Source organism: Mangifera indica, chromosome 13 (assembly GCF_011075055.1).
Source record: "Mangifera indica cultivar Alphonso chromosome 13, CATAS_Mindica_2.1, whole genome shotgun sequence".
NCBI lineage: Eukaryota > Viridiplantae > Streptophyta > Magnoliopsida > Sapindales > Anacardiaceae > Mangifera > Mangifera indica.
Window position 1 is genome coordinate 13,824,360 of NC_058149.1, and position 19,535 is coordinate 13,843,894.

Consider the following 19,535-nt stretch of genomic DNA (forward strand, 5'->3'; position numbering starts at 1 on the left):
AAATGAGGTTAAGAATGGATCAATTATCTTGTCTTATATAACATCCAAGTTCAAAGAAATTGATATCCTCACAAAAAGCATGGCTAAAATTGGGATTTAACTTATATAATTTTTTCATTAAAAATTTGTGGAAGATTAAGAAAATTTATTAATGATTTTATAATAATATTTATGTATTAACAAAATGGGATATTAATGATGAACGATTCAAAATCTGATTTAATGATTTTGAATAAAAGGAATAATTATTGTTTAAGTAATATAAAGATCTAGAATTTCACTATAAATACCTTTATATGACAAATAATTATTAAAACCAGACTGAATTATTTTATTGTATTTATGTTCATATATATTATACAAGTATCCAACGGAGGACACATCCGTGATTTTGAGAGAATAAAAGGGTGATTGAGAGAATATGTATTAAAATTTGAGGACACATGGATAACTTCCCTAGCGAGCAGAAGCAGCCAGGCTCATTTTAAAGGGCGATTAGGTTTGGTTCTCGAAAGCTTTTTGTTCTTTTTTCGTACCGTTGCATTATTTTTGTGGCTCTGCATTTCTCAGGTGAAATTCTAGGGTTTATTGCTCCCTTTTCCTTCAATACGAATAAATTAATTTTTTTCATTTCGTTTTTTGTTATTTCGTTTTCTCGACCACTAATGTGATTCGTAGTCAAATTTATTTTATTCTGCTCAAATTATTGTTGAATTTGTTTGTATATGCTTGGTTATAGATTATATGTAATTAATTATTTCTCAGCTCAGTTGCTGTTGAATCATGTTTAGTTTCATATTAGGGTTTTGTAGGAATCTTGCTAGGGTTTATTGTTCTAGTTGATTCGGCCTGTTTAATGTTGTTAATGCGTACGTTTTCTAGTTTTCTGATAATTTAATTGGGTGGAATCAGTTCAATGGTCATTGGTTAGCTTGAGGGAAGTTAATATTCTCTTGCTTTTTAATATAGCTTTCATTCCACTATTTCTGTTCATAAGTGTCACAGGGGAATTGTAAAGCTAGGGGTTTAGATCTGTGGTTGTTCTAGATATTTTTCTGGTTGCTCAATTGACTTATTGCTGTCTTCTAATGTTTGGACATATGATTTCTCTGATGACAAGCTGTGAATATATTATTTTGTAAGCTTTTCTACAGATAGCTGTTAGCTACCAGCACTGATTTGATGCCTTGACATGTTAACTGAGATATGTTTCTTGTCAATTAGATCCTAGATTTTTTTTGGCCACAAAAGTTGGTTGTGTATTTGTCGACTGGAGTTCACTCTGTAATGTCTACCAGTGTGAAGTGCAAAGTTTTTGAGAGTTAACTCTCTCTAGAAATGACTTCATTTTTTATCCTGAAATATTTAATTGCTGTTTCCAAAAAGCTGAAGTGCAAAGTGCTTGTTTTACCTTAGTTTTGTTCATTATCTCAGTATAGTTGATTTAGTTTTATGAATTCCCTGAATATAATCAGATGAACTGGCTTGAACCGGGTTCTCATTGATTTTTTCAGATAGATCATTGTTAAGCTAGCTTGATTTTTGATATTGGAAAGCCTAGATGGCAAAGAAGAAGAATCCGCTGGTTTTTATGGACGTTTCAATTGATGGTGATCCTGTAGAAAGAATGGTTTTTGAGGTATTATTAATCTTGGACTCAGCATCTTTGCAATCCAATCGATGTATTTTTTTTTTTAATTGTGAATTGTTGCTTGCTGGTGGTTAGTATGTTTTTTTATTATTCCCCCCTCCCCATCCAAACTTTTTCTGTGTGAATTAACTAATGGTTTCCCTTGATCATACAGCTGTTTGCTGATGTTGCTCCTAAGACTGCAGAAAATTTTCGAGCACTTTGTACAGGTAATACACATGTATAGGTTCTTTTTTGGTGCATGTTTTTCTATAGTGCTCCTCTTTTTTATATTGTAGCATTACCTTTTGATACTTCTGGTCTAATTTCAATCATTTTATTGTTTTGTTGAGACATTTATATTTTTGAACTATCATTGCATTGTCAGGGGAAAAGGGAATTGGTCCAAAAACTGGGAAACCACTGTGCTATAAGGGGTCCTTTTTTCATCGCATCATTAAAGGTTCCATGGCTGAGGTTTGTTGTTTAATCTTATTTAGTTGATTTAGCTTTTAACGAATTCAAAATGTTTTATTCCCATGTTTTGTTGAACATGGCTTAGAAGTGGTCTGTTGTACAGTCAGCTACTTTAGTCCGTTACTATTGTTTATGCTGTAGGAGACAGGGCTGATGGTCACAACTGCTTTTCTTGTGATATAGTTTTAAGGTTGTACTTATTAAGCTGTCTATATTGAAAATTTACTGAGGTTAACCTCATCTAACGCCTTTTTGTTAACTTCAATTGTTTTATTTTGCTTATTGGTTCACTAACAGCTTGTCTTCATTTGCAGGGTGGTGATTTTGTGAAACGAGATGGTATGTATTCTTCACATAAACATTTCATTTGTGTATTTTTATAGATTTTAGTTTTGTTCATTCATGGCATTAATGTTAGATGTAATTTGTATAGTTTTTTTTAATGTAATTTTGGGTTAAGGGTAAATTCTGATGTTGAACTCTTAAAAGGCTAATAATAAAGTTCTAAAGTTAGGGGCTGTAAATTCATAAAGGAAGTGTAGTGTTAAATATGTAATTGCCTAAAAAGCTGACCAGTGTATTTTGTGGTGGAATATTGAATCTGTTGGATTGATTGTTTCCAAAAGTGAGCTGAATTATCTGATTATAGTGGCAGCTTTCTGGTATGCTTAAACTAAAGATGGTCTGATGATTGAATTTTCTTTCTTCAATAATTTTCTGCCACTGCTGTTGGATATTGTCTTTATGGGAAATTGCCATGCCTGAGTACAATACAGCCCTTTGGTGGTTAAATCTCCTGCTAGTTCTGTTTGCTTTTATAGTCAGTACCATCAATAGTGGCTGTGGAGTTATTTTAATTCTGAGTTCTTGTATGAACTATTGGCCACTGAGCAATCATGAACTAATGACCACATAGAGGGGAAATTTGAGCAGAATGCAGGGTTGTTAGATGAACCATTGTTGTTTGGTATGATGCCATCATAAAGTAATATATTGAGAATGTAGGGAGTTTGTCCTTCTGTCTAGGTAATGCTGTCCTGATTAGAAGTAATTTTTCTTTGTCATAATCATCTGAGAACTGACTTGATGTTCTACCAGTACTTGAGAGATCCGGATTCCAGATAATATATTGACTAGCATAGCAAGCATAATTAAGAATTTATGTGGGATAATGCAGCCATGGTTTATTTTTTGAATATTATTTTTGATTGGCTGAACAATTTCATTCGATTTTGCAGGGACTAGTGGTGAAAGCATTTTTCATGGAAACTTTCCAGGTGAGAATGTTTTCTTGGCCTATAAGTTTAATACCATCAATCGGGATGTCTGAATAGTGGGAACTTTCAATTGAGTAAATAATTCTTTTAGAAAAATATATTTATGTATACTTATATTGTGAAATTTAAGAGTTTCCCATGTACTCTTAGAATAATGCATCATTTGTATTATACTAATTGATGTGAGGATTTGTAACTTATTTTTTGTGAATACTAGTTTATCTGAGTGGTTCCTGATTATGTATGACAAGCAGGTTGTGAAACGTTTGTTTGACTTGCCTCATTGCAAGGTGCTTCTAAATTGCCTTCTTTTGGATGCTACTACATGCTTGGATATTATGTTATAGAATTAACTTAAATCAGGCATTTAATGTTAAATTTATATCTATTTGTCAAGTGATTTACTACTGTGGTTTTGATTCTTAAATTACTAATTTAAAGCCATTTACAGTTCAGTTGAATCTAAAATCTTTTAATCCTGAGTGTATCAAACAATCGAACTAGTTCATTTTAAATGTATGAAAGTTGTATCTGATATGCTCTTAAAATTTGTAAATATCCCTTTACAAGTATTATTGAGATGCTACTATAGTGGTTATATTTATGGTTTAGACAAATAAGTCTCTTGAATATCTGATGACCGTGATGTAATTTCAGATGAGTCACCCAGGCTAAAACATGATGGACCTGGTCTCTTGTCTATGTCTGTTGCTGACCGTGACTCATTAGGATCTCATTTTATCATCACCTTTAAGGCTAATCATAATCTTGACAGGTATGTTAATTTAACCATGCAGATTTAAGCTCAACAGTTTCTATTTATAAAATAACTTCTCTATCTTCTAATTTTTTTTTTTTATATGATAATTCAATGAATTTTCATTTAATTAGCTTGGGATCTTTGTCATTTATTAACAGGAAATATGTAGTCTTTGGGGAGCTTGTGCAGGGGAAAGAGGTATTGAAAAAAATTGAAAATGCTGGTGATGAAGAAGGGAGGCCAACTGTGACAGTGAAGATAATCAATTGTGGTGAATTTGGTGATGGTATGAAATTATTCTTACCTCTTTGTTGGATATCTCTTTTTCTTTTTGAGTTTTAATTATATGATGTATTCATTTGGTTGTTCCTAAATGTAGATCAAAGGAAAGGAAACAAACCGAAGATGGTGAAGGCTGCTTCCTTGGATGATAGCAATGATGAACTGAGGAGGAAGGGAAAGAATAAAAAATACTCTAACAAGAGGAAGAAGCGGAGAAGATACTATTCCTCTGATTCAGAGAGTTCCTCAGACTCAGAGATGGATTCGTCTGATTCTGATAGCGATTCTGATTCATATTTGTCCTCCTCGTCTGACATTAGTTCTTCAAGTGATGACAAGCGTAAAAAAAGAAAGAGATCTTCTAAACGGGACAAAAATAGACGTGGAAAACGAAGGGATAGACGGCATGACAAGAAGCGGAAGAGGCGTGATAGGAGATCCAAGCGCAGATCAAGGAGGTTGTATGGACAATATCTTTATATCTTGAATTTGATTATCTGATTGTTAATTATTACAATCCTATCATGATTTGGCTATAAATTTTCTGGGCATATGTTTAGAGGTCCCTCATTAAGTAGATGCAACCTATGTTTATAGGTGGATACACGTACATTGTGTTTTTCCACCATTGTATATTGGTTGCAGAGAATATCATATGTAACAGCACGCTATTTCATGCATCACAAGAGGCTCTATTTTATATGAATGGTGTGTGCTCATCCTTGCATATCAGAACGTTGTTTTATGTTATTTTATATTATTTCTGCTTTGAAGAGGTTTTTTTTTTCTCTTTTATGATCTTGATTTTGAGTTTTCCTGGCTTGCAAAACATTGAGGGTTTTAGAGTGGGATTTTGGATGATAATGATCTGTCAACATCAACATGCATTTTCGTGATGTTTTAGCTTGATATTTACTCCCAACTTAATTTGTTATAATTTTGCTGTTTTCATAGATTATGCGCATTTTGTTGTCTTTTTCTATGAACAGATATGAGCTATTATTGATGGAAATTAGTCTGAATGACAGATTATCTAACTTGGGTGATTTCTTTGTAGTATATGCTGAAATGCTCCTCTCTTCTTTTTATTAGGTCATTGGATAGTACTACAGATACTGGAAGTGATAGTAAAAGTTATAGCAGCAGTAAAGATGGTGATCTTGATGTTCAAGCTAAAGATAAAAAGCGGAAGGTCCCTACTCAGAAATCTGGTATTTTCCCCAGTTAGCTGGTTGCTGTTAACATTTTTTATATTGACCAGCTGGTGTTATTAGTCAGTGTAAAAGTTTTCAAATGTTTCTTCTCTCTTATATTTGTGGTTTTAATTTTTTTTCCCCATAGTTCATTTTTCTTCTAAACAAATGGTTAAAAATATATATATATATATGATCACATAAACTTGCATGTATCTAGAGGCTTCTAATGGTTTGAAATGTTACACAGTTTGCATTGGAAAGTAGTTGCATTATTAAAAGCCGTGGCTTGTAATTAAGACATTAAGCCATTCATTTGACATTTGAATGCCTCCCAATTTTTAATTTATTGACAATGTTCTGTTTTGTGCAATATTCTGCAGTTGGTAATAGGTCTGCTTTACCTGTGGAAAAGGAAGCTGCTTCCCTCCGGCAGCAAAAGAGGGAGGATGACATGTTTGAAAAGGAGGGTGAAGAAACTCTCAAGGAAAATGGGGAACAGCAGAGCAATGGCATTGGAGCAGATGTTAAATCTGACAGAAGTACGGATAGACAACCTGATGTGGTAGATGATCACCCAGGAAAATCTAGGTCTACTCTCCATACTTCTCACCCAGTTATTCTTTGTGTTTACTGATTCTTCCCAATCCAGTATTTTATTTAAAGTTGATGAGCAGGAGCCGAAGCATGAGTCCTAGGAGGACCATGAGTAAGAGTATTAGTCCCAGGAGGAGTCTGAGCAGGAGTCGTAGTATGGGTAGGACTCCCAGTGTGAGTAGAAGCCCACCTCAGCTGAGAAGAAGTATCAGCAGAAGTCCTCTTCGAAGCAGCAACAGTAGTAGCCCACCTAGAAGCAACGGTAGAAGCCCATTGAGGAGCAGAAAAGAAAGGAGCATCAGTGAGAGCCCAGTGAGAGTTCGCTCTCGGAGAAGCTTGAGTCAGAGCCCTGTGAGGTCCCTATCCCGAAGAACTAAAAGCAGGAGCCCTCAGAGGACATCATTGCGAAATTCAATTAGCAAAAGCCCCATAAGAGTTTCTAAAAGAAGCATAAGCAGAAGCCCAGTTCGATCCTCTTGGAGAAGTGTAAGTAGAAGCCCAATTCGATCTTCTCAGAGAAGCATTAGCAGGAGCCCAGTTCGATCCTCTCAGAGAAACATTAGCAGGAGCCCAGTTCGATCCTCTCGGAGAAGCATAAGCAGAAGCCCAGTTCGATCCTTTCGGAGAAGCATAAGCAGAAGCCCAGTTCGATTTTCTCGAAGAAGCATAAGCAGAAGTTCAGGCAGGGCTGCTTCCCGGAGAAGTATTAGTCGAAGCCCAATTAAAACTCCAAGCAGGACTAATCGTCGCACTTACTCTAGAAGCCCTAGTCCTGTACGTAGGGCAAGGTCTCCCTCTGATCGAAGAAGTTTGTCCAGGAGTGTTTCCCCTGAGGGCTCGCCCAAGCGCATCAGAAGGGGTAGAGGTTTCAGTCAACGTTATTCGTATGCTCGACGATATCGAACCCCTTCACCTGATCGTTCTCCAGTCAGGTCTTACCGTTATGGTGGTAGAAGTGACCGCGGCAGGTTAGTGTTCCTCAAATTTATGTTCAAATATATAATCTGTCTCCTTCCATGGATTTGGTGTGGGCCTGAGCTTTTTCAATGATTAGTTCATTAATGATGCTATTTATGGGAGTGCTGATTAAGCTGCCTGAATGGTTTCTCTCCTAGGTATTCAAGTTACAGAAGGTACTCACCTAGGCGATTTAGAAGTCCTCCAAGAGGAAGAACTCCACCCAGGTACCTGCTGCTATTATATTTACCTTCCTATTTGCTTTTATTGTAGTCCAACTATTATTTAAGCTACTTTCTTTTACTTGCTGTTTATGATCAGCTATGCTCTCTATATCTGTGTATTATGTCGGGTTGGTATTTTCGTATCAGACTAGACCTTGTTTCTAGCATCTATTTGGGCGTTGGGTTTTATGGAAGTTCAAACTCTTGATTTTTCTGTGTACAGCTCATTGAATAAAAGTATTCTTGGATGGTTATTTCTTCAGGTTCTTTGGTTATTATTTTCTTGAGGTTTTGTTGTGGCGAGATACCACCCTTTTTGTCTATATTTTCATGAGCCATGCAAATGTCAGTGGTTCAAGCTTACATGTTTGCATATACGCCTTTGGCCTCCTGAAGGGCTATTTTAGTGTTCTGCTGTGTGTTGGACGCCTGGCTCATTTTGGTATCACTTTAAATGGAAAAATTTATACATGGGATTGGCAGTCTGACTTAAAATTTTGACTCAATTTAATTAGTCAAACACCTAACTTCTTTCAACTGTTGAATAGATTAAATGTAATGTTATTTAATAATGTCAAAATTTATATACACACTCATATTTGTGGTAGTTAGACCTTGTGACTTCTTCCTCAGGTGGTTTTATTTCTGTTGGTATCTTAAACTTTTGTAACATCTATATGCAGATACAGAGGCAGGAGAAGCCAGAGCCGTAGTCTATCTGTATCACGTAGCCCTCGTTACCGAAGCCGTCGCTATAGCCGTAGCCGTAACTCCATCAATGGTCGGTCCCCAGCTGAGATGTCTAGATCTCGATTGTCTCCACGGACTGACAGGAGGAGGTCACCTTCTCGTAGTAGGAGTCCTTCAGAATCTAGGTCTTCTTTGGACTCTCAGTCACCAAAGCGGAGTAGCAAAGCAAGGTCAAAGTCTTCTGATAGCCCAGATGGGAAGAAAGGGCTGGTCTCTTATGAAGATGCTTCTCCAGATTCAGGCGGTGAACCATCTAAATAATTGTCGTTTGTCATGGTGTTGAGCTGGCTTGTGACTTTTTTAGTCGTATGACTTCTAAGTGCTGGTTACGCATATTATGCTTGGCAGAGTTTCAATTTTTAGGTGATGGAACATGCAGTTTGGTTTAGATTCAGATTTGGTTTGTTGTTTAAGAGTATAAATATTCGAATAATGACATTTTTGGTTTCAGAGACAAGAAGAAATTAAAGAAATAGTTAAGTCTGGTTGTCCCACCTATGGGGCTTGTGACAATTCACTGCAAGTTTTTGCCACGGAAATTTTAGCTTGGGTTGAATGAATTGCATCTTTAAAAACCTGCAACAGAAAAACAAATTTTAAACAATTTATGGTCTAGCAAAACCATGTGAAAGAAGAGGTTATGTTGTTTTGTTTGGCTTTGCCATAGATTTGAGTTGAGTTGGTTCGAAGTCTTTTTTGTCAACTTGGCTAGGGCAAGTCTAGAACTAACTCGTCTAAGTTGAGTTTGAGGTGAATGGTTTTTTATTTTCGAGTATGAGTATAGGTTTAAAGAATGTTTTCGTTATGCTTACAAGCCTGGAATGGTAGGGTTTAACTGTAATTAAAATTGATCTTGGCTCCTTAAACTTGAATTGGTGCAGTGAGTTTGGCTTAGCGCGCATCCTACCCACAAAACTCACTAGTCACAACTCAAAACAAATTTATGGCGATCCTCTAAATCATAAATGATGTCTCTACGGTGTTGAAACAACATGTTCCTATTCTTCCACGACGCCGTTTCCCGCTAGAAGTACCTTTTTATCTCACCGCCTCTTCTGGTAAAATTAAACTTGCTCATTTTCAAACAACATACAAAATCATAATATTAGTTTTACGGCCAAAAAAAAAAAAAAAAAAAAATTGAGAGTAAAAATTTAGATATTAATTGGAGGAAAAAGGTTGAAGATATAATGCCCATTGCTACTGGACACGAGCTTGAGGACCTTGAAGCTGAGTTTCAGGTTTTTATTTTTGTATTTGTTAAAATTACACTCAGTATAAAGTTCTGTAGAGTGATATGATATGGTATATGGCATGATGGCAGGGAAGAAACGTTCTCGAATCATTCATCCAGGTAGCCCTTGGGGTACCAAGGTCAGTCGGTATCCATTAAATTTACACCTCGAACTCTTATTTAATGAGCGTATCAGCTGATTAACGGTTGAGAAGCACGCATGCCTTCAATAATTTACAGGTTTAAGTATTTTCGGTACCGATGAAGTTGAAAAATGTGAACATGATGAGCAAACTGAAAATGTACATACATCATTAATTTACTTGTGTTCATTTCATACTATACAATCTTGATTAAAGAATTTCAATGGTAGCCTCTTGTACTGTGCTTATGTAAAGATAGTGATCGGATTCGATAGGAGCTGTTGGAGCTTGAATCAAATGAGTTGAGTTTGAGTCAAAGATTGAGTATATTTTCATAAATGAGTTGAATTCAAACCATTTCACATATTTGAATTCAAAGTGACTTTGATCAAATCTAAAATTAAATTATTTTTTACTTTTAACGCATTGATCTTGGATTGACTCTTTTGGATTTGAATTGATTTTGAATTAGGTCATTATTCAAATTTGACTCAGATCAAATCCAACTCAGCTGCACAAATTTTGTGCTTCCTAATTTTCTTATTGTAGTAAGCACCAGCGATTTTAAAGTATGTGCATGATAAAAGAATAGTAGGATGTCCTGGTGGCGAGGGAGGTAAGATCAGACCCTCCACTTTTCATGATTTTTTGTTTGTGTTTTGAGTCTTTTGGCTCCCTTAGAAAATTTGTCTTCTGTTCCAATCTATGGTTTCATTTATGGTCTGGAAATTAAGCTTGTTTCTGTTTGATATCTATGGAGAATAAGCATGATGTGTGGTTTTAGCAGGAAAGGCAAGCCTCATGACGATGCCCAGTCTGTTCTCACCACTTTGTAAGGCAATGTGGCAACTACAGCTGGACATGGTCAGCTCTGGAGGTCCACCAGGAGGCCATGGAGACAATGACCATCATTTATCTGGCTTGCTAGTTTATTTTTTAATAAGGTTTTATCAATTGTTGAGTTGACTGTCTGCTACCTTCTACAGGCGGAATACCTTTTCTTCTGTTCCTTTCTTGGTGGATGGATCCATACTGAGTTTACAGTGTCTAACAATGGTTGGGTTTATGACTTTTTGGATTTATGACCTTGTTATCCAAAGGACCACAGGATTCATTTTATCAGTATTCAGTGCATTACAAAATTATGGATGGCTACATATTGATTCCTTCAAATTGTTTTGCCTTGAATATTCTGTATGTGCTGTTTAGCACTTTCTTTATATCTTCTTCTGTACATGATAGTAATGTGGCTATTCTGATACATTCAGGAGGTAACACCAGGGACAGGGTGTTATGGATGATGCATGAGTCAACCGGTAGTGCTGAATCCATCTGGTAAGCACAATTCTATTTGGTCGAATATTGTAAACAGTTCACCATTCCAATTGGTTGTACCTGTCAAAACCCAAATAAGCCCCTTCACCATCATACCCGATCCGAGTTTTAAATTATTGTCCTGAATGACTAGAATAGTGGAATGATTATTCAAAACTTTGATACAACAATGTCCTTCCGAGCTCATGAAGGATTTTTTCCAATGGTCTTAAACATTGGAGCCATCTACACTGAGTCCAGACTTAACTGATCAATATTTAACCTGTGACATTTTGTGGACACCATTATAGACCGTTTAAGAATAGAACATTGTTATGCTTTTTTAGAACAACTGTTTGAACTTTCAGTCTCTCTAAACTGCAATCAGATTCTGATGAAATTCAACAGAACACTCTCCAAACCCTAGCTTCCATCATTGAAGTTCATTGTTCCAAATCCTGTACTGTACCAGCCAGTCGAACTGATTCAATTGCAGCCAGTCCAGTCCACATTTGGAGACATCAACATGATTGTTTGCAAAATTTTTAATTGCTGGGAACCAAGTCCATCAGGTAAGAAATATGCATCAGATATCACTAATCCTCATTTCAGGTTGGTTGAATATTATTAAAATGTTCATTTATACATTTCACTAGTCTGACTGCTGGAAAATTCTGAATATGATGAATAGTTGAGTTGTAGATATGAAGGTATTGGATAAAACCAGAAAACTTGATCTTTTCAATTCATTCCAAGCCAGGCATGTCAACAAGAAGTGGGTGGGGGCAATGATGTTGAAAATTGCCATTATCATGTTCGAATATATGAGGATAAATTAGGTGCAGTTCGGTATGTCTTCCACATTGTCCCACGTGATGATGATGAAAATGAAGAGTATCTAAAATTATAATAATTATTAATTGAATCACAAATTAACAGTGAAGACACAATGAAAATGAGCATAAGATAAAAAGGGTGTTGAATTGATTAATCAAAGAATAAAATTAGGGTTCTTGTTTAAGAGAGAAAATTGATAAAGCTAGATAGAATCTTGTATAGTTGTATATGAATAGACTAAGCTATTCAGAAAATTAAATAAATAAATAAATTAGAAGGGTGTTTTTCTTCTATAGAAAGAGTCTATTTATATCACCAATTGAGCAAATCGATTCTTATTTTTCAGTGATTCTCTTTCATCTTCACCAATGACATATCTTTTTCTTTAATAATATTTGTTTAATAATCAAGTAAGTTAAACTTGAATTGGTAAAAATAATAATTGGAATCATGTTAGCAAGTTGATTCTTCTTCTCTTTTTTTTTTTAATATTTAATTTGATGACTTCATTTATCTTTTTTAACGATATTGTTTATCAATTGAAAAAGTCGATCTTGATTTTAAGTGGATTTTTATTCGGATTTAGTTTAACTCGAATATATCTTAGAAAAAAAAAGCATAAAATTAGGGTTCGTGTTTGAGAGAGGAAATTGATAAATCTACGTAGAATCTCGAATAATCGCCAAAATGAACTCATTCATAACACCTTCATCTCGTGAATTAAAAATTGAGGAGATGCTTTCGTTGTCAAAATGAGCTCATCCATAATTCAACATCAATATGATAGGTAGGAAAGATGGTGATTCTGATTCCACTAAGATTAAATCAAGAAATTGATGATTGGAAAGACAGGTCAAATCAAATATTGATCCGCAATTTGGTTCTTCTTCTCTAATTCGATTCAAAAGATGATGAGGTTTTGATTGTTGTCATTGTGACCAAATAGGGCTTTGCAGTTAACATTATATTCCTCTAATCTTCTCACTCAGCTAATCAAATCCCACTAACATTATTATACTTCTAAAATTTAGGGCAAATTCTTGGATTCTCTTCACGTGATTTCATTTTTATAACTTGTCCAAGAAGCATATCGACAAGAATGAAAAAATCATTGATAAATTCTAAAAATCCCCGACAAAAATTAATAATAAATTGAATTTTTTTTTTTTTTTACCCATCACAATCTTAGATTTGAGGTGACATCTGGCCCTGAAAATAGGATTTTAATCTCAAATGAAAAATAGATTCTTTAATATAAACAGAGATAGAGACAGAAACAAAATAATATCAACAAATCAAGACAAAATCAGGATAAAAATAATATATCTTTACCCCACCTCATTCTTATATTTTAAAGTCTCTTTATAACGGAAATGAGACGGAAGTAGGGATATGACCTAACGTATTAGACAGAGATACCATCATTTCCCTTTATTATTGTCATCTTTGTTTTAAGTTAAAAAAGAATATATCTTTGATTTCATATTTTTATAAATAAATTTAAATATATATATTAATATCCTTAAATATGTTCGAAAGTTTTGATAATAGATTGTTGGAGTAATCTTTCAAAAGTTTATTGGTTTATAATCAAATTTCGCCCCAAAAAAATAATTAGACCCCGCCAAACAAGGGTCCTGTTAAAAAAAAAAACCTTTTCAATAATAAACATGGTTAGGTAATTGATTAACATGTAATTGTAATTTGTACAAGCCAAAAAGGTGGCGGCAAAATCTAATGTAGGTCCGTTTCATGATTATTCCAAAACCCGCTGCTCAATGCTTCTCCCTACTTTTCAATGCCAAGGATTTTTCTAGGATTTAAACTATGATTCCTCTTTGTTTTTTATGGTGTGGTGGGCTATCCCCTTTTGTTCACATCCTATTTTATTTTTATTTTTATTTTATTCTAATAAAAATCCCTTTTTTAATGTAATGAAATTAAATTTTATAAAATAATCTAAGGTTTGTGTTGTTATTTTTGTATGATAATTTATTCAAATTTCATCATTAATAACATTTATTTCATGAACTTGGTATTAGGATGCCATCTAATCTATAAAAATCCAAGTCGAAATGTGGAATTAGGGTTTCAAGTAGTTCCCAATTTTTTTTCCAAATATTAAAGATTTTTTTAATCAAAAATGAAAAACTTAGCGTCCGCTTAATTATTTTACAGACACTATTAATTAATATATTAATGATGATTTCTCATTATGTAATTATATATGATAATGTGTTATTAATTAATTAATTAATTAATTGGTTATTAAGAGATGAGAATAGTTGAAATGTAAAATGGCTAAAGTTGTGACCCTTTGTTCTAAATTTATATGAATACTTTTTAGTTGTTGGTTTTTGATTATTTATTTATGAAAACCAAAGATCATTAATATTTTATATTGTATATATGATGAGCAAAATATATGTCATCAGAGGATTTTGCTGACGTGCCATTAAAAAATTTAATTATTTATTTTATCTCTGTAATCAGCCGTTAGTATCCATTTTAGTGATATAAGAAGTATTATTGATATAAAATTTCGTATTTATCCTTAGTTTGGGCGCGTAAAACTTGATAAATTTTGATATTATTAAGGTTTATAGAGGACTTTTTGGTCATAACTAGAAAGACAGTAGGAAATAAGTGACTGGCAAAATTTTGGAGTTTTTATAAGGTTCTGTTCTGTAGGTACTGTGGTTGGGGTTTCATTGTGAATGTAGATGTTGTAGTAGTAGTATGAACTAACTAAAACTAGGACAAAAGAAAGCAGGGGAAAGTTGTGGGGAAGCTAAGAAAGGTATTACAAAGAGATATGACAGTGAAAAAGTTCTTATACTTTTGGGGTTTTGGAGTTTTTATAAGGTTCTGTTCTGTGGGTACTGTGGTTGGGGTTTCATTGTGAATGTAGATGTTGTAGTAGTAGTATGAACTAACTAAAACCAGGACAAAAGAAAGCAGGGGAAAGTTGTGGGGAAGCTAAGAAAGGTAATACAAAGAGATATGCAAGGGAAAAAGTTCTTATACTTTTGGGGTTTTTATTTTCTATGTTCTACACAGCTTGGTAACTCTACTTATTCATATTACTGTTCCTTTTTTTATCAGATCTTGTAAGTTCATTCTGCTTATATAGCTCATTCATCAACTCAAAATGTTTAACTTTTTGTTTTCTGGGGAAAGTGTATCTATCAAAGATTTAAATTGTATATGATTATTAAAAAAATGTATATTTGTGGTTATATTCTGTTGAAGTTGAAGTGCTTTATTTTGTCCATTTTCATCAAGCATTGATTCTCTTTCACTCTCTGCATTGCAGCCTATTGACTGTGCTTCGATCGTTTTAGATTCTTTGCTCATAAAGATTGATTGCTTTATTGTTTTTTATCCCTTTCTTTAGTACTCACTTTCACCTTTTCTTGGGTGCCATTCTTTTTCCGGATAGTTTCTTTGGAAGGTTTCAGGGAGTGCATAACTGGTGTAAGAAAGAATAGTCTGGGTAAATTGATTGGTTCTATTTCATTTTCACCCTCCTTTATGTTTATAAATAGAGATGGTCCATTGTTATGTGCTTCATTGCAGGAACTCAGCTTAAACATTGCTACCAACTCTTTGTGTAGTGTGCTTATTTTGGGTGAATATAATGAGTTATAGTGGCTCCAGTAGGGGTTCTGGTTAGTCTTTTTTCTCGTTTCACTTGCTTTTTTTTTTTCGTAAATTTCTTATTGATTAACTTAAGTATTAACTCAGTTGGTTCTGGCTCACTTTGTAATGATTTTTAAGTGTTTAATTTCAACATTTCAGGTAGTAGAACTACTAGAAGAACATTCGAGTATGGAAGAACCCATGTGGTTCGGCCCAAGGGGAGGCACCAGGCCACCATAGTTTGGCTGCATGGCCTTGGTGATAAGGGATCAAGGTAGTGGAGCTAGTTTTTCACTTGCTTTTTTCGTCTCTCTAACATTATAGTTCTTTTCTTTTTTATTTTTGGGTTTAAGATTATAAATTCATATTTGTGGTTTACATTTGAAATTCTAGCTGGGAAAGCCTGATTCGTCAAATGGTTATTTCATGGCAATGGAAGTCATAGATATATATATATATTTATAAATTCTGTTGTTATGACTCACAAATATCATAGTAAAATACCATGCTTTCTTTTATAAGAAAAATTATAGATAAAAGAAATCTCAAAATCTACTTTTAGCTGCAAATAATCATCTATATCATTCTGTTCTTGCTTTGCAAAGGACCTTTTGTGAAGTTCAATTCCTTTCTCTTTATAGTAAGCATGTATCTTGTGTGGGAATGGTGGACCTGTTTTGTTCCAAATAAACAAAAGGGACTTAAAAACTGTCAATATCTTGTCCTTTTCTGGTGGAAAAATTGGTGTTCACATAATTTGCTGTATTCTGCTTTTCTTTCTAGAAGATTCTCACAATGATTGAATTGATGGGGGGGCAGTAGTCGTGCTGTGAACTAAACAAAAATATGAATAGTTGTCATTTTCCTCCATTCTCTCTGTATTGATTCTGAGGTATATTGGAACAGCTTCAAATGGAAAAACTACATATGACAAAACTCAGAATGGGGGACCACTACTTCACAAGCTTGATGTCCTTTCATTTCAGCTAAGAAAAATATACTAATCCTAGATGATATAATATATATGATCAAGTTATTTATTCTTTTTTTTCACATATTGCAAGACCAAATCTAGATGAGTGATTTATATTTACATGTTTTTAGATATACGAAGATTGTTAAGGTCTATGCTTCTGTGCCAATTTTGTGCGTGGTCCCAAAATTAAATAGTTTAGGGTAATGTCTTCAGGCTTCCTGAAGGTTGTTAGCTAACCCTGGATTCCGTCATCATATTATTTCAGCATCTTATTGCTAGTCAAACTTTTATAAAGTGTCTCTATGGGCTAAAGGTGAATTTTTGTTCCTTCTTTTATTTTATTTTTTGGTCTTTTTGCAGCTGGTCCCAGCTCTTGGAAACCCTTCCTCTTCCAAATGTAAGTTAGTTGCTTCAATTGTGTGCATGTGCAGCATGCATCACTTGATACCCTAATCTTCAAAGTTGAAGTTTACAATTGACAAATGATTGTCATTTGTATAATCTGTTGAAATGATATTTTTTCAGATTAAGTGGATTTGCCCAACTGCTCCTACCAGGCCAGTAGCAATATTTGGTGGATATTCTTGCACTGCTTGTAAGATTTTCCTGTTTCGAACTGCTTTGTTTATCTCTGGTTCTGAAATCAGTTTTTTTTCTGAAAATCCACAGTTGAAAACTTCAAACTTGTGGCACTTCCACGTTAAAGTTCTCCTATGTTGATTCCAATATCCGTCAGATTGAATTAATGTGTACAGTTGTTATTTTCTCTGTTATTTTGAAATTAATGAAAATGGTGTAACTAGCCTGATAAATGCCATTTCAGGGTTTGATATGGGAGATCTTTCAGAAGACACTCCTGATGATTTGGAGGGGTTAGATGCTTCAGCTGCACATGTGGCTAATCTTTTGTCGACAGAACCTGCTGACAGTAGGTTTTTCCCTTGGTAGTTGTCAGAATAACTTAGGATATAAGTACTAAGTCCTGTATTATGGATGAATATTTCTAAAATGGGTTCCCATGGATCACAAGAGTTAAATAAAATAAACAATATTAATGCTTTGGGTTAGATATATCACTTTATTGTTTTTAAAAGAGCAAAAAAAAGTTAAGGCCATCTATCTTTTTATCATTCATCTCTCCACAGGTTCATTGTCCTACACAGATGAGAATTTGGTTCTGACGCTTGATATTTCTGTGTTCATGACCTAAAACTGAATTTTTTTCCTAATCTTTGCAATCTTTCTGTCTCTCATTCTTTCAACTTGCTCTTCTCTTTGGTTCTCACTTTCGTTTTCAAGTGAATAGATCTATTTTTAGATAGTAGATGAAATCTTTTGTTTCTAATGTCATTTTGACAAACCTTTTCTGTTGTCACGGCAATAGTTTGAAACAAAGTCACTTTGATTTTTCAGAAGTTGATTTTCATTATTACTCCTTGGTGAGTAATCTATAAAGACACTGTGACACTTAAATTTAAGAAGTTTTGATTAAAAAGAAGTGAGAAGTAAAGATAGGGAGATTAAATTTTACATAAGCAAAGTGTAAATGTAAAGTTGATTGTAACTTTCATAATTCATTAAAAACTATATGAAATATTAACTGAATTTAACCGTGTAGCCTTCTGAGTAAGTAAGCTTCTTGTGATCATATACAAAATGCAGTCTCCTTATGTATCATGTAGCATAGTATATGTGCTACATCATAATTCATATAACAATTACTAGTTTAATGCTTTGCAGTCAAACTTGGAATTGGTGGCTTCAGTATGGGTGCTGCAACAGCACTCTACTCTGCAACATGCCGCATATTAGGACAATATGGAAACGGAAGCCACTATTCGGTCAACCTAAGTGCAATTGTGGGATTAAGTGGCTGGCTTCCATGTTCAAGGTTTGAAACCTCTTACATGCACTGAGACATCCTCAAACTGGTGACCAATTCAGTCAGCTTAGCAGCTGTTGTTTTTTTTCCCTGGTAGGACATTGAAAAGCCGGATGGAGAGATCACATGAGGCAGCAAGGCGAGCAGCATCTTTGCCTCTTTTGCTCTGCCATGGTTTAGGTATTCATTTTCTTCTTTGAAATTTTAGCGATACTGGTTCAATTTACTCTCAGTAAACACATCTCTTCTTTTACCAATTACGCAGATCATCTTTTGTTTCAAACAGTTATATATATCAATCTTGTCTCTTCACCTATCCCATTTGAAAAAACAAGTTGTTAAACAAAAACTTTATATGATGCTTGGTTGATTTACACATCTCTGCACTTAAGAAATAGCGTTCTCTATGCACAAACTTTACTTATCATTTCCCCCTGCAGGTGATGATGTAGTTGCATACATGCATGGAGAGAGATCAGCACAAGTCTTAAATTCAGCTGGATTTCGGGATCTTACATTTAGATCATATGATGGGTATTAAAATGTGCCTTCGCATGTATAAATGTGTGCAAATGTCCACATTCGTGCAAAGAGTATAAATAGCACTCCTAATGCGTAATCTTGTTATGCAGGCTTGGTCATTATACCATTCCCGAAGAGATGGATGAAGTCTGTAATTGGCTAATAGCCAGGCTGGAACTTGAGGGTTGACAAGGACGAACAAAAAGATTATCAAAGCAACGACGAGATACAGAAAGAAGGGTAGTCATATTATGTACAAGGATTAAAGAAGGCACTCTAGAATACTAGTACGGTGTGGGGTATATGGTATAGCAGCAAAGCTCCAATGTAATCTCCTTTTTTAAATTTTATTTTTAGGTTAAGCAATGAAGCTTAAATAAGGCTTAGGTTTGTAATTTGGTTTGCTACCAAGGAATTGGTACCTGTAGTTTTTGTTATTTGGGTTGAGATGCAGTGGAGATAAGTGACTCTCAGTTGCTTTGGTATTTTAGGAAATTTTGTTGTCTGGGTGAATTATTACCGTATTGTTATGTGCCCTAACATTGGCCGTACCTTGGAGTTGATAATAAAAGGTCATTCCGGGTGGGTTTATTTCTAGTTCCTTTAACTTCTTATGTTGCATTATTAGTTTGCCTGGAGATATACACAAGTTGGGCTGTGCTTGATCTATATTAGCTCAAGCTTAGTGTTGACTCAAACGAACCGAGGTTGACTAAGGGTAGTGTTAGCTCTAGATGAGTCATGTCAGCTTGACTCAACCCAAATCGCAAGTTAAACTCAAACTAAATGAAACCATCAAACGATTTGATAACTGAATCAAATTCTTTTTACTCAAGCT

The 19,535-nt window shown here is 34.5% G+C and overlaps 2 protein-coding genes and 1 long non-coding RNA gene across 11 annotated transcripts; all 3 read left to right on the top strand.

The window, feature by feature from the left end:
* The first annotated feature begins 374 nt into the window (after positions 1-374).
* LOC123194620 (peptidyl-prolyl cis-trans isomerase CYP95-like) lies at positions 375-8,660 on the top strand. Of its 3 annotated transcripts, none has more exons than XM_044607913.1 (14): positions 375-499; positions 1,515-1,639; positions 1,806-1,860; positions 2,019-2,107; positions 2,422-2,446; positions 3,346-3,384; positions 4,042-4,159; positions 4,303-4,430; positions 4,524-4,884; positions 5,519-5,637; positions 6,003-6,210; positions 6,297-7,184; positions 7,332-7,400; positions 8,081-8,660. In XM_044607913.1, exons 2-14 carry the CDS (start codon positions 1,562-1,564, stop codon positions 8,406-8,408), a joined length of 2,505 nt encoding a protein of 834 aa, XP_044463848.1. In that variant the 5' UTR covers positions 375-499; positions 1,515-1,561; the 3' UTR covers positions 8,409-8,660. The 3 variants fall into 3 exon arrangements, with proteins under 3 accessions (XP_044463848.1, XP_044463847.1, XP_044463849.1); XM_044607912.1 differs by having other exon boundaries at positions 416-570; XM_044607914.1 differs by lacking the exons at positions 375-499; positions 1,515-1,639; positions 1,806-1,860; positions 2,019-2,107; positions 2,422-2,446 and adding an exon at positions 3,639-3,674 and having other exon boundaries at positions 3,368-3,384.
* Positions 8,661-9,301: 641 nt separating this feature from the next.
* LOC123195259 lies at positions 9,302-11,856 on the top strand. Of its 2 annotated transcripts, XR_006497410.1 has the most exons (5): positions 9,302-9,388; positions 9,472-9,521; positions 10,074-10,140; positions 10,312-10,859; positions 11,247-11,856. It is a non-coding gene; the product is annotated as an uncharacterized LOC123195259 (long non-coding RNA). The 2 variants fall into 2 exon arrangements; XR_006497411.1 differs by having other exon boundaries at positions 9,472-10,140.
* A 2,505-nt stretch (positions 11,857-14,361) lies between these two features.
* LOC123194325 (acyl-protein thioesterase 2-like) lies at positions 14,362-19,294 on the top strand. 6 transcript variants are annotated; one of them, XM_044607499.1, is made up of 11 exons: positions 14,362-14,663; positions 15,118-15,171; positions 15,255-15,346; positions 15,477-15,591; positions 16,654-16,690; positions 16,819-16,888; positions 17,117-17,221; positions 18,034-18,184; positions 18,273-18,355; positions 18,616-18,709; positions 18,808-19,294. In XM_044607499.1, exons 3-11 carry the CDS (start codon positions 15,316-15,318, stop codon positions 18,884-18,886), a joined length of 765 nt encoding a protein of 254 aa, XP_044463434.1. In that variant the 5' UTR covers positions 14,362-14,663; positions 15,118-15,171; positions 15,255-15,315; the 3' UTR covers positions 18,887-19,294. The 6 variants fall into 6 exon arrangements, with proteins under 6 accessions (XP_044463434.1, XP_044463438.1, XP_044463437.1 ...); XM_044607503.1 differs by having other exon boundaries at positions 15,293-15,346; XM_044607502.1 differs by having other exon boundaries at positions 15,118-15,152.
* Positions 19,295-19,535: the final 241 nt, after the last annotated feature.

Excerpts from the sequence above, each read along its gene's own strand:
- LOC123194620 (XM_044607913.1), top strand. The coding sequence starts at position 1,562 with ATGGCAAAGAAGAAGAATCCGCTGGTTTTTATGGACGTTTCAATTGAT. Across the intron at positions 4,885-5,518 it reads TCCAAGCGCAGATCAAGGAG|GTCATTGGATAGTACTACAG; the intron begins GTTGTATGGACA and ends TCTTTTTATTAG. Across the intron at positions 6,211-6,296 it reads GATCACCCAGGAAAATCTAG|GAGCCGAAGCATGAGTCCTA; the intron begins GTCTACTCTCCA and ends GTTGATGAGCAG.
- LOC123194325 (XM_044607499.1), top strand. The coding sequence starts at position 15,316 with ATGAGTTATAGTGGCTCCAGTAGGGGTTCTG. Across the intron at positions 15,347-15,476 it reads TGGCTCCAGTAGGGGTTCTG|GTAGTAGAACTACTAGAAGA; the intron begins GTTAGTCTTTTT and ends TCAACATTTCAG. Across the intron at positions 16,691-16,818 it reads AAACCCTTCCTCTTCCAAAT|ATTAAGTGGATTTGCCCAAC; the intron begins GTAAGTTAGTTG and ends ATATTTTTTCAG.